At 39.2% G+C, this 12893-nt stretch overlaps 5 protein-coding genes across 5 annotated transcripts; 1 reads left to right on the plus strand and 4 right to left on the minus strand.

Moving 5' to 3' along the window:
* Positions 1 to 7: 7 nt before the first annotated feature.
* Positions 8 to 1411, minus strand: LOC134181929 (small ribosomal subunit protein eS24-like). The gene is made up of 5 exons (XM_062649229.1): positions 1378 to 1411; positions 1209 to 1277; positions 635 to 844; positions 162 to 272; positions 8 to 91 (listed from the first exon to the last, which is right to left on the minus strand). Exons 1-5 carry the CDS (start codon positions 1378 to 1380, stop codon positions 89 to 91), a joined length of 396 nt encoding a protein of 131 aa, XP_062505213.1. The 5' UTR covers positions 1381 to 1411; the 3' UTR covers positions 8 to 88.
* A 6-nt stretch (positions 1412 to 1417) lies between these two features.
* LOC134181915 (LIM domain-binding protein 3-like) lies at positions 1418 to 3244 on the plus strand. Its single transcript, XM_062649206.1, has 2 exons — positions 1418 to 1612; positions 1829 to 3244. The coding sequence occupies exons 1-2, from the start codon at positions 1514 to 1516 to the stop codon at positions 3035 to 3037; spliced, it is 1308 nt and encodes a 435-aa protein (XP_062505190.1). The 5' UTR covers positions 1418 to 1513; the 3' UTR covers positions 3038 to 3244.
* Positions 3245 to 3552: 308 nt separating this feature from the next.
* LOC134182145 (tRNA dimethylallyltransferase-like) lies at positions 3553 to 5138 on the minus strand. Its single transcript, XM_062649503.1, has one exon. The coding sequence runs from the start codon at positions 5093 to 5095 to the stop codon at positions 3788 to 3790; it is 1308 nt and encodes a 435-aa protein (XP_062505487.1). The 5' UTR covers positions 5096 to 5138; the 3' UTR covers positions 3553 to 3787.
* A 523-nt stretch (positions 5139 to 5661) lies between these two features.
* On the minus strand, positions 5662 to 11160 carry LOC134186712 (uncharacterized). Its single transcript, XM_062654747.1, has 19 exons — positions 11074 to 11160; positions 10890 to 11016; positions 10722 to 10782; positions 10072 to 10162; positions 9942 to 10015; positions 9797 to 9877; positions 9681 to 9712; positions 9572 to 9619; positions 9300 to 9372; positions 9155 to 9237; positions 9019 to 9086; positions 7623 to 7713; positions 7479 to 7529; positions 7337 to 7418; positions 7080 to 7141; positions 6890 to 6983; positions 6647 to 6820; positions 6080 to 6309; positions 5662 to 6013 (listed from the first exon to the last, which is right to left on the minus strand). Exons 1-19 carry the CDS (start codon positions 11132 to 11134, stop codon positions 5944 to 5946), a joined length of 1653 nt encoding a protein of 550 aa, XP_062510731.1. The 5' UTR covers positions 11135 to 11160; the 3' UTR covers positions 5662 to 5943.
* A 159-nt stretch (positions 11161 to 11319) lies between these two features.
* On the minus strand, positions 11320 to 12892 carry LOC134197181 (mediator of RNA polymerase II transcription subunit 21-like). Its single transcript, XM_062666459.1, has 5 exons — positions 12836 to 12892; positions 12708 to 12783; positions 11798 to 11898; positions 11652 to 11727; positions 11320 to 11587 (listed from the first exon to the last, which is right to left on the minus strand). Exons 1-5 carry the CDS (start codon positions 12875 to 12877, stop codon positions 11511 to 11513), a joined length of 372 nt encoding a protein of 123 aa, XP_062522443.1. The 5' UTR covers positions 12878 to 12892; the 3' UTR covers positions 11320 to 11510.
* Between the last annotated feature and the right edge of the window lies 1 nt (position 12893).

Raw genomic sequence — 12893 nt, forward strand, 5'->3', positions numbered from 1 at the left:
CCACGGATTCCAATAATTCTATTTAATTATTTAAAACATTCTGGTCGATACAACCGCGAGAAACGTTATCTGCAGAGTTCCAGACAATTTACTGCAAGACAAAAGAAGATTCATGTCATTGTTTAGTTAATCAGTTTCTAAAAAACAGCAAACATGCCAACCTTCTTCCCAGTTCCGACTTTTGCTTTCTTCGTCCCTCTCAACTTCTTCTGTCTATTCTTTCTTTCTTTCCGTTGCTTCCTTGCTGTTTTCACCTTCTCCATCAGTCCTTGCTACAAACACAATCACAAAAAATTTCAAATACACTTGTACTATTTGTATTTACTGTAATGTGTTTCCAAGGGAGAAAACGAGACTCTATACTCCCCTACAGCTGGTTAAGCCATTCAACGCTTCTACACCACAGTTGATCCGCTATAGTTAAATAGCAAATCCACATTTGTGTCTCATCTCCAAAATGTGAAGTTGTGAGGCTCTCTCCCTATGAACCCGTACACAACCAAGTAATCATCATCAACTCCATAAAACTGCACTTGCTTCTGTGACGTTAAAGAATTAATTTTAATTTATATTAACTTACTTAATGCACTTTTTAGCTAGTGTACTGATTGTACAGTAATATCATCCAACTCACCCGAACTAATCTGAATTTTGGTTCGTATTTCTTGGCAACGTCCAGATTGTCATAAATTAAAGCAAATCCAGAACTTTTACCGCCACCAAATGCAGTTCGGAATCCAAAACAAATAATGACGTCACGTGAGGATTTGTACATCTGTGCCAGCTTGTCACGAAGATCAGATTTAGAAACATTAGCACGGCCAGGATGGAGGACGTCAACAACCTGCACAAACAAACCGCTAGAGAAACCGAAAAGAAAAACACTCTGTATAACATAGCACAGGTAGATACACACGTGGACAAACATGTGGACATACACATAGATGAAACAAGGAATGTCGTCAAATGTAGAAACGCTAATGAGTGGAGGACCATTGGGCATTAAGAAAGCGGCCCTTTCCCTTCACCCACCCAGCAGTCTCTTTCATTCATGACAAATGAATTTCTGATCTCCCCTTGGACAACCATGATATTCAGTGACGACCCGCAAACGCGGATTTCGCCTCACACCAGGTGCTTTTGAAGGGGAGGACGACACGAATCCTACGTGTATCTTACACACGATGCTCTTACATATCGACGCATACCATTTGTTTGCGCTGAAGCAAGCGATTTGTCATGAACTTGCGAGTTCGTATGGTAAACGTTCCTTCACTCTAAATAATAAAAGACACAACGTGAAACGACATTAATACGTGAACTAAAGCAGAACTAGTCGTAAGATTGATCCGCAGTGAACAGATCGTGACAACCTACCATGTTGCACGGCTATCGTTGTGCGCATGAGCATAAGAAACCACAGTTTCGTCTTGTTTGTGTACAGAAGCATTCTCCTCTCTCGTCGTTCTCAGTCTTTCGTGATCGGGGCAGACTGTCGTACAGTTAGACAACCATGGATTACATATTTGACATTGTGCTTATGAAGGGTTCCCCTTGGGGGTTTCGCCTGACTGGTGGAAGAGATTTCGGTTCGCAGCTCAGAATAGCTATGGTATGGCGTACTAAACATGCGCCTCATTATGTTGTATAGATTGAAGTAATTCTTCTTGAAATATCTGTTGTACGATTGCGAGACGGCTAAGCTTTCCAGAGAGGAATAGCTTGACGCGTTGTAGTGTCGATCGTTTCATAGAATATTTCTGTCGTAATCCGTTATTTATTCCTACGTGATATATGTATACTTGTACTGACCGATCGTTGTGTGTAGGTAACACACGGGAGTGAAGCGCAGGAACAACAAATTGTTCCCGACGATCGCATCCTTGAGCTAAACGGTGTAGAGTGTGCCGCTTTGACCCACGGCGAAGCTCAGCAAGAAATTAAACGGGCGGGACAGACACTTATGTTGACGTTGGCTCGTAAAACAGAACTGGGAATCCAACCAAAAGTTCAATATGAAATAAAACCGAGAGTTGAATGGCAACCGCAACAGCCACGTGGAACGCCTGCATTTGCGGAAGAAACAGCCACTAGAGCGTTGGAAAAACTGAACACAGATGAAATTGATGGCGGAAGGATAGGAAGACGCGAAAGCCCCGAAGGAGAAGAAGATCAGGACATCATACAAGGTCGAACGTTCAAGATGCTGCAGAAGGCAACGGAAAGCCCGGATGGTCAATCATGGCCATCCAGACTTGCGTCTGGTGGAGCTGCTGATGGAGACGGGAAGAGCGGGTCTTCGCCTGCTTTGAATTTAAGACGAGGTGAACAGCCACAGCAAGAAGCCGGGTCTTCACTTAGAAGAACAGTAGTGCAGATGAAGCCGACTGTTACAGAGCAGACTACTATACTGATGTCAGACGCTACTGCATCTTCAATGTCACAAAAAACGCAAGGCCAAACCACTGTTACTCAAGCAATGGCTGCATCTTCGATGTCACAAAAAACGCGAAGCCAAACCACTGTTACTCAAGCGATTGCTGCTTCTTCGATGTCACCGAAAACACAAGGCCAAACCACTGTTACTCAAGCGATGGCTCCATCGACAAAGGTGACATCTCTCTCAGCTAATTCGTTTTCCATCTCGCAAACTCCGGCTACAACTGGTGCTACTAGTTTTACTGTTAGCCCTTCTAATTCTTCAACTGTACAGAAGGCAGCGAGTTTTGATACTTCGCAAGGAAGCACTCGGCAAGCAACAACTCAGCGAAGTTTAAGTAATTCAGTGACTAATCCGAGCCAGATCAGTGAAGAAACATCGCCTTGGCTGCAGAAAGCAGACAATGGTGAATGTCAAGATGCACCAAAACCACCCGAGAGCACAGAACTCAGAATTATAGATGACGATGATGTGCAGCCAATACGGCAAGGACGCACGTTCCGTCTTCTGGCACAGGCCACAACGAATGATCCTCCAGCCGATGCATACAAGGCTGTGTTTGAAGAGGGGAAGCTAAGTAGGGCACATAAGAAATGAACATTTGTAGCTGTTCAGAGACTCAGCAGATACTACTAGTAGAGATGATGATATGGAAACTTATTAAAATGAGAAATTAGCAGGTAGATGATTAGTTTTCTTGTAGATGACTGCAACTGAAATTATAGAGTGTGGTAGTTACATGTGGTTGGTGTGTATGATTTGCTACCCTTGAAAATCATGAATGAATGAATTGTTGTATACCCACTCGCTGACCGTAACGATGGAATTCTCTGGTTGAGCATGAAATCTGTATAAAATCCTGAGTGAATGTTTGGTCGCTTGGAAGGAATGTATTGAGAACACTCTGCCTTGTTTCCAGTAGAGTTCAGCCTCTAATGAAATTTGAGAAAACGCCATAGAATTGCTTTCCAAATACCATACTAATATGACATTCACTGTACTGCGATTGAATGAACGGATTCTTTAGTGCTCTTTGACACCAACACACTCGGGCAAATAGCCAAGAGTGTCTGGGATAATGATAATGATGACGACGACAATGAGCATGTACTTCAAATTTTCAAATATAATTATTGTAAAATACTTTCTGAAGTGAGGCAGTCACTTTGTGCATATAAAATCGCCAAAATTCTACACGAGATCTAACAGTTTTATAATAGGTAGTGCATTGCTTGTATTACGGTTTTTGGTAGTCGTATGGCAGGAGATATAATATTTGAAACTTGTGATCTAGCACTAATAACACTGCTAAAATGATTCTGCCATCATAATTTGCACTTTGAGAAATCATTGCATATTGAGCAACACCTTGTGATCACTGCCACTTGATACACTGTCTCTTACCCGTTCTTCTCTTGTTCCCTGCTTTTTCATTCGTTTCAAGCAACGTCGATGCACTCGTGATTTAAGGTGTATTTGCCATTCGTGATCGCTGCGAACGACACGTCCACCACAGACATCACAAATGTGGTGCTTCCAAGTTTCTTCGACTCCTTCAATTCGTTCTAGTGGTGATACAGGTAAAGGTATATCATCAAGCTTTGATTTGATAATTTTCTCTGCAGGCTGAAAGACATTGCTGTCCCACTTGTCAATGTCTGTAGAATCTAGAGCATACACATCAGGTACGGCTTGACCAACTCGCTTCAAAAACCGATTACGAATCCATGAAGTCTGTTTTCGGGCATAGTTTCTTGTCGCTCTTTTCAAGTTGTTAGTACACGTTGTAAATGTTTCTTTCAATCTGTCGTCGTCAACTGTCATCTGTCCAGTTTCATCCAACAGCTTTAAGTAGGGCTGAAACTCCTTGTAGCCAATTGCTTGAAATATTCCTTTTGTTGGCAAAAGTTCCTTTCCTTTCTGTTGTGCTGTTTCGTGCAGCTGATAAATCTCATTTTTTAGACCCATCTTCACCATCTCGTCCACACGAGTATTTAACCTTTCATCCAACACTTCGTATTCACACTGTATCCAAAGTACGGTAACATCATTAAACTTCATTTCACCTCCCTGTGATATGCCTGCACTAGCTTCTCCTTTTTTACGTTCAGATAAAATTTCACTCTTTGATCTGCCATACTGTTGAAAAACCTCTAAGCATCTTTCTACCCTTCTAGTATCATTGGGATGCACTTTAGCAGCTCCCTCTGGATCGATATGTTGCAACTTTTGATACAAACTCAGATCCGATGTTTCCGGTTCCAACACTTTTCCTTCGACTTGATGTAAGGTTTGTTGCTCTCCAGGACTATCAATAAGAATGTTCCAGAGAAGAGACTCGATGTAATAATTGGTGCCTCCGACAACTATTGGCATTACATTTGTCGACCTCAACTTTTCAATGAGAGGAAGCGCTGCGTTTCTAAATTCCAACACGGAATATTCGTGGAACGTCGGGACGCAACCAATAAAATGGTGTTTACACATTTGCAGCTGCTCAGCAGACACTTTGTTAGTCACAATGTCCAGTCCTTGATACACTTGCATCGAATCAGCGCTCACTAACTCGCCTCGAAATCGTAAAGCAAGTTCTATGGCCAAACGAGACTTTCCCGTTCCTGTACATCCCAGCACTACCACTAACGGTGGTCTCATCGTTCATCACACGCAGACTATATGCTAGCCGAGAGCTCACACGTAAATATCAAAACGTAGCTTGCCTAGGAGCTCGGACCACATTCGTCTTAATTTAGCTAATTACAATAATTAATTAATACATATTCAGTGTTTACAATACGATAATAATTAATAAACTGGCACTTTTGTAAAGAATCCTTGAAGCACAAACAGCACCCATTAGCACTATCAGAACAATACTGTACGTGTCCTTTTTAGTCCCGACGCGAGAAGATGGACCAGGAAACGGAAACCTAAACTAAATCGTTACACAGACTGGTGGGAGACGTAGCAATAATCTACACAAAACCCTTGTGTTTAGATAAAGTCGTATAGTAATTGCCTAGTAACTTACTCTCTAGCTAGTGAAGCAATCAAAGCATTTTACTAAGCTTATTTCTGTTTAAACAAAACGTATCAAAACAATTTGATCTGTAGACAGTTGAATACAAGTAACCTAGATATCAATACATTTTAGAGTATAAGAATGTATACGTGAACTACAGGTTGCAAGTAAACAACGTAGTTGCTGAATGTCACCAGAAGTTCAAGTCTTAAATTCCAAGTTCCATACTTAGTTTGTGTTTTCGATGAATTCTATTATTCACCGTTTCCAGTAGTTGAAGGCAATAGCTATAAGCCAAGGTCTTGATTTTTAAATTTTTGACTTCAAAAGCAAACTGATACATTGACTCTAACGACGTGTGATAAAAAATTCCACATTAGGTAGTCTGCAAGAAGACAATGTACATGTTGCCAGAATATACCACTGATGACATGTACAATATATAACCGATCTGAAGTTCCGTTAACTTAAACTAACAGTATCACATGGTAGAGTCGTTGACTGTTGTTGTCTCTTTCCTTTTTCTCTTCTTAATTCGACTAGACAAGGAGCTATAAATACATTCAATAAAAGCAATCAGTAGTAACCATGTATCTCTAACTGCGGCCAGGTTTCACCTTGTGCCAGTTGTAGTTGGCCTTCTCATATCACCAGACACATCTGCATCCCTTATTCTTTTCCTGTCTCTTTTTTGCCCACGGGTCACCACTCTGTTAGTACAGCTCTCTGCTTGTGATAATTCAACCTCTTTGCTTATTAACACTTCTGACTCGTCAGCATCTGCAATTGTAGTTAGCAGCTCATCTCCTTCATTCTCAGAAAAGTGGGATGACTTATCATCACTGTCCTGAAACAACAAAGTCCTATATGCACATCACGTGTTTTTCAAATCGATAGTGCACTGTTGACTGGTTACTAGGTGATATAATACACAGATGGGTGCTGTCTATAGAAGTTATTTCTTTGTAATGCTATGCATACTAGACTGGCAGAATTCCATACTGTATATACATAAACAAGTATATCACAATATTGGAACCTTAAATAATGTAAATCAGACCAGACCACCTGGTACATATTACATTAGTACCCCTACCAAATAAGTGTTTACAACAGCTGCAACAGCATCATGAACAATCAATATCAATGATATGCAAACTACTACAGATGATTATAATACTCACATCATAGTCAACTGCAAGTTTAGGATCTCCAACTGAATCCACAAAAAACGTCTGACTCTCATGCCTGGAGCCACCATCAGAATCGTTACTGTCAGCGCTACCAGCTCCTATCGCTTCTAGTGATAAGTTCATCTTGTCCTGTCTTTGTTCATCCAGCGGTGATTCCATAACAAGCTGTGCCAAACAAAAAATTAACAGTTTCATTACATGACCAGCAGCAAAATGTCAGAAATGCAAACTAACATCAAGCAACAGTTCAATATCATCATCGTCAGTAGAATTTAGCAGATGAGATGTGAGTTCCGTGTCTGACAATGCATGACACGGTTTGCTTAACCTTCACATTCACATTTAACACTTTCTTACTACCATATGTAGTCAAGTGCATGCAAACATACACAGAACATATGACACAGTATATTCAGCAACTCACCGCTTCTCTGCCTGCTCCAAGACTTGTCTCATTTTTTGAGGAACCGACAAAGCAGCAGCAACCTTCACTCATCAACAAAACAAGTAAGCTGAGAACAACATCAACATCAACAACTACTTGTATCTTGTGTACTGTACTACTACTATGCAAGTCATCTCATCTAGTTAAAAAAGTAGACAAAGTCTACACAGTCAGTACGCTGAAAAAGTCAGTGGTCAGTCTACTTTAGAAAATTATGAACAGCTGCAGTTATTCACCTTTGCTAGATTACTGACTGCATCACCATCCCCAGCTTTCAACTGGTAAGTTTTATTTACATGTCGAAGAGCAGCCACAAATCTGACAGAAATATTTCTCAAACTTGCAACACATGTAGCAATTGCATGTAAAGTCTCGTACTTTATGTACTCCTGTACTGTTACTGGATTAGGAACATGAGAAATCAAAACTCTAACAGATCAATATCAATTCCATTCACTGCATGTAGTTAGTGTACTTTGCAATCCAGTGATACTGCACGTGCAAGTTGATAAATTAGCTTACTGATAGATTGATGACATTACACTAGCAGTCTCAAAACATGACAAGAATGACGTTTGAAGAATGACATCGGATAAGTGAGGTAGTGAGTTAACTGTGGTATTAGAACAAAAAGATAAGTAAGACATGAAACAATTTCCACACGTTTTGTAAATACAATATTATTACTGTTGTGTTGAAACACAAGACATGAATTTAAAACAAGTACGGTACACTACCACGACATTCTCAGCAACAGTGGTCTGTTTAATTAAGTGCAAGATCATACAATTTCTTTCAACATGGTAAAAATGTGATAACATATAGAGCACATGCAAGATCAGTCAATGCAATGTTGTAGACAAAGTGCTGTTAAGACTGTTGTAGAGAATAACTTGACAGCAGAAACACCCTCAGAGCCTTGTTAGTCACAAAATTCAACAATAGAAACAATAGAACCATCTACCTGTTCCTCGGGTAATTTGATTGTACTGATAAAGGATCATCTTAGTAAAAATTCTGGTTGACAACTTGAATTACAGTGTACTGAAATTAAAGATGAACAAAGCATGTCTGGCACTTGAGTCTAAGACCCTGGTGACCCCATCAGAGAATCAAACCTGTCAAACAAGTTCTCGTGAATATATTGTCAAACGTACGTAGTGCACAATCGTGGCTAAGAAATATTTCCGCTAGCACATTTATGCATGTAATATGCATGTTCTAATGTATTTACTGCAATCTAAGTAGTTGACGTCAGATATTGAATCGATGCCATGCATCTTCAAATTAGTGTAAACAACCTTTGCACTACAACAATGTAGAGCAACCACAGATTATGATTTAGCAAATGCATGATCTTTCATACAGATTGGAGAAAAACTAATTCAAGTGAAATGTCTAATACCTTCCTGTAGACTATCAGCAGTAGTATTGTTTCTAGTTGAACACAGCTCTAGTGCTATCAAATTAAATATGAGAGGTAAAACGGAAACCCATGCTAAACAGTAGACACATTTCCCAAACAAACAATCACCAATATAATACAAAGTAATCTACTACAATACACAAAACTAGTCTAACAATGTAATAATGTTGCCATTAGAGTCTAATGATTTGATATTACATACATGCTTCCAGTCATTCAACTTAACTATATCTCTACCGTATGTGTGTGTGTGTGTGTGTGTGTGTGTGTGTGTGTGTGTGTGTGCGTGCGTGTGTGCGTGCGTGTGTGTGTGTGTGTGTGTGTGTGTGTGTGTGTGTGTGTCACTGTGTGTGTGTGTGTGTGTGTGTGTGTGTATGTGTGTGTGCATGCACACGCACAAATGTGCGTGTGTATATTGCACACTGTGTAAGCCATTAAGCAATACACAAAATTCATAACTAACAACAATAACTGCTTCAGGAATTGACATACCACAACATCGAATAGCTAGAGAGGACACTTTCCCTTGCTCTTCCTTCTGTACATTCACATCCCACTGTCTATTACACAAGCACAGCAAGAACTTCCGTTATGCTACACTGTTAGTATGTAGGAAACACTTATATACCTTGAAACAGCTGCCACAACGTCAAGGAGATGAGAAAGTAGAGCTGCAACAATATCATGGTACGCTGGCAGGTAGTCTGGACTCTGATTACATAAATTACAAGTATGTGTAACTGCACATACTGAAAAAAGTGAGTAATAATCACCTTGAAATGAAGAGATGACATTTTGAAGCTAATCTGAGTCAGCAATTCATACAGTGCAGTGTACAGAACAAGCCTATCACAGAAGTCTACGTAATTGTTCATACAAGAGCAAATATACCTACAGTTTATACTAAAAATAACATAATCGTGTAAAACGTGTTAGAATCACTAAAATTAACAAAGTAAGAATTGCTAACAAACATGGTGATTAGTATGTGGGAGTGCAGTATCACAGTCTACCATTCTGTCTGCATTGCTACAGCAGCACTGACCATGTATCTTCTCCATCTTCACTGGTGTCGGCTATCTCAGATAGCAATCTAAACAGAACATTAGACACACTAAAAGTCAAACAAGCAACACAACAATTAACAAACTAACTGTAGTGCTTTCCTTAGTACAACATTAATAGACTGAAAACAATAAAAAAACATTTCAGATTTCAGCACATCAAAATGGTAGTATACTGTTACATGTTAGGATGTGGGCTACTGTACCTCTAGTGATGACAATCCCAACAATACACGCTTGCAAAAGTCGAGATGACCAGCAGCCACAATCACAGAAGCCATATTATCCTTCCGTAAATTGTAAATAAAAAAATTGGTACTTACAATAACTTGCTAACACTGTACGCCTTACTTCATACTTGAGTAGCTCATCTAGAACTAACTGCAGCTCTTCACTCATTAAACTGCTTGCTAAGACTTCTCTACCTACATTCAGAAATTCTGAAAGCAAAATATTTCTTGAAACTGTTCAGAATACAAACCAAGTGCCATCCTTGTTTCAGGATCTTTACTGTCCCACGACCTTAAACAAGATTGAATACCACCATCTACTAGAATATTGTACAACGGAGTCTATACAAACAATACAACAATGGAATACTACCACATACAACAACTACAACCTACATGTTAGATATCCTGAGAAGGCAGTTTGAAAATTAAACTGGGTTAATTAATACCATTAATACCCCAAGATATACCATTTTAAGTCTTCAGCTACAGAAGGCTGTCTACTCTGACTCAAACAAGTCCCTATAGATCTATATACTAGTACAATTTTCCTTAGATAGAGCTCAATCACGTTTAATATATCATGTTTATACTTAGAGACTTCAGAACCATGTCAGGATTAAAGTAGAAATTGATCTAGATGGCCAAGATTGGCATCAAAATGAGGCCTCTCTCAAGTATGTTAGTAAAGTACATGACAATCTTGAAAGAATTTATCTAGTCTGGCTCGGTTTTGCATGAATTAAGCTGCTAGTGTGAACGCAACATTAATCTCACATTATTGACATTTCACTAAAGCCTACAATGTCTAATGTGTCTTTCACATGATAGTTGTATCTTACAAACTTCAGATATATTAATTAATTATTAATATTGCATTTAGTACGTGTCTATACTACACCTTTGAAGATGAAAAGTCAGCTGCTGTTGACTGTCTCAGCTTCACCTCTTTGGCTACATGTCTACACGTAAAACAAATGCATGCCACAAAGATGTCAAGAAAAAAAAGAATATTCTACGAGCTGAATGCGTGTCCTACTTGTCTAAGAATTTATTTCAATTTTCTTACACTATAAGTTGTTCCGCATGTCTCTTGATGTCAGAAAGCAATGAAGTTTTCAAAGGTCCTTCTGGCAAGTCCGTCACAGCAGCTACAAATGTTTCTTGTAATTTCTCCTTTTCATCAATTCGACGAGCTGTCCATGGCAACATTGTTAACTAGTTTAAAGAGAAAAAACCCTACACAATGCTACCTGTAGCGAGCTGACCCGCTAGCAGCTGCACGAACCTACGAGCAGAACGAGAGGAAGGCATTGGCCACTCTCGTGCGCGTCACTGCCCGACATCCCAGACCACTTTCTAATTATAGAATGGGTAAAAAACTTGGCGTGCTTTGTGGAGTTAAAAACAACTATTAATCGCATGTCTGTAATCGCATTGCTGTAGTAAAGTAAGACCTATCTAAAGGAGGGCTTCTTGAGTCAATGCCTAATCACGTGACAAGCCTAATTTTTTTAGTAAATTACACAACAAAAACATTTTTCAAAACAAAATGTCAGAAATGTGTTAGAAGTCTTTCTTGCACGTTCAGAACACTTTCTTCAGTAAAACGGTATGTACAATATGTTATCTGAATAAAACAATCTCGATTAAGCAACCTGTCTAAATCTGTTTTATGCTAATGAAAAAGTCACAGATAAGAAGCAGATTCCAGCTGACTCTTCGCAATCACGTGTAAAGCATGCCGAATGTCTTTCAGCAAACCTTCTGCAAGCAAACACAACAACTCAATTTAATTAATCCTCAATACATAACATTTTCATAGTCAAACCTCCATGTTCTACTGCTCTTTCAAGCTTTGCTGACAAATCCTGATTCTGTTTTTCCAGCAGTTTCAAATTTTCTGCCTGCCATGAAGTAAACAAATGCAAGGGTATAAAATGACCGTCTAAACTGATTGTAATTTCTTCAATCAACTTGAATTTCTGCCGAGCAATCAGCACTGGGAAGTGAGTTAATCAGAGCATCAATGTCTTTTGCTTTACGTGCAATCAAGGAAGAAAACAGTTTAGCATTTTCTAGAACACAATACACAAACACATAACTATGACACAAATGTGTTTCATAATAACGAAATGATGCAACAGTTCGCTTCTCAAAACGTCATCTAATTATATAAGATCTTACATCAGCATCAGTCTAGTGCAAAGTCTAGAACCTGCTTGTTGAATTTTGCTGCAAATGTCACCTAGAAAGCTTTGTCTTTAGATTCTTGGTTGGTAAGAAATCCAGTATAACTACGAACCATGCACTAGCAGACCTTACAGTACTGGTTGTACCTTAATTTAATTAAAATCAGTAATAAACAAATAACAGACGAAGGTTTTTAGAAGCTCAACTGAATTCATCAAAAATCCCAAAATTAAGTCAGTTACTATCAAAACTTTGAAAGTCTAGACTGCAATACAGAATAAACATACTATGCTGTGACAAGGACTGTATGGTTTTAGAGTTAAGCATGAGCATGTTGGTACAAAACGAGTAAAAGAACAGTTCTTAGAATGTTGTGCCAGATAGTCTACTGCCTTCCCTAAGCCTAGAGCTACTAGAATCTCATGGCCGGATCCAGAGGGGGTTCAGGGGGTTGAAACCTCCTCTTTTCCAATAGGCGTGGTTCAATAATTTCATATAATTTCATTAGAAAAGAGAAAATTAGTAATGCTATAAATAACTGCTACCAGGTCAATCCTCTCTTTCAAAAATTCCTGGATCCGGCCCTGAATCTATAACAAACATCCTAACTGCTGATTCTGTACTACTAGTTGCAATACTTTGAAAATTAAGGAAAAAGAAACAGTTACGGGTTACAAGTAGATCTAAAAGTTACCTGATGCAGCAGCTTGCTCTCCTGGTTGCTGTGGCATTTGCAGCACTCCAACAGAATTGCAGAAATGTTCAGCTAACTACACAACATCAACACACAGCTTCGTCTACGTAAAGCAAAGCAGTGTTAACCTCGTTTACTGAATCTTGTAACTGTGTGACTCTGTCTGCCATGGTTGACTTAGCGTGC

This window comes from Corticium candelabrum, chromosome 1 (assembly GCF_963422355.1).
Source record: "Corticium candelabrum chromosome 1, ooCorCand1.1, whole genome shotgun sequence".
Taxonomy (NCBI): domain Eukaryota; kingdom Metazoa; phylum Porifera; class Homoscleromorpha; order Homosclerophorida; family Plakinidae; genus Corticium; species Corticium candelabrum.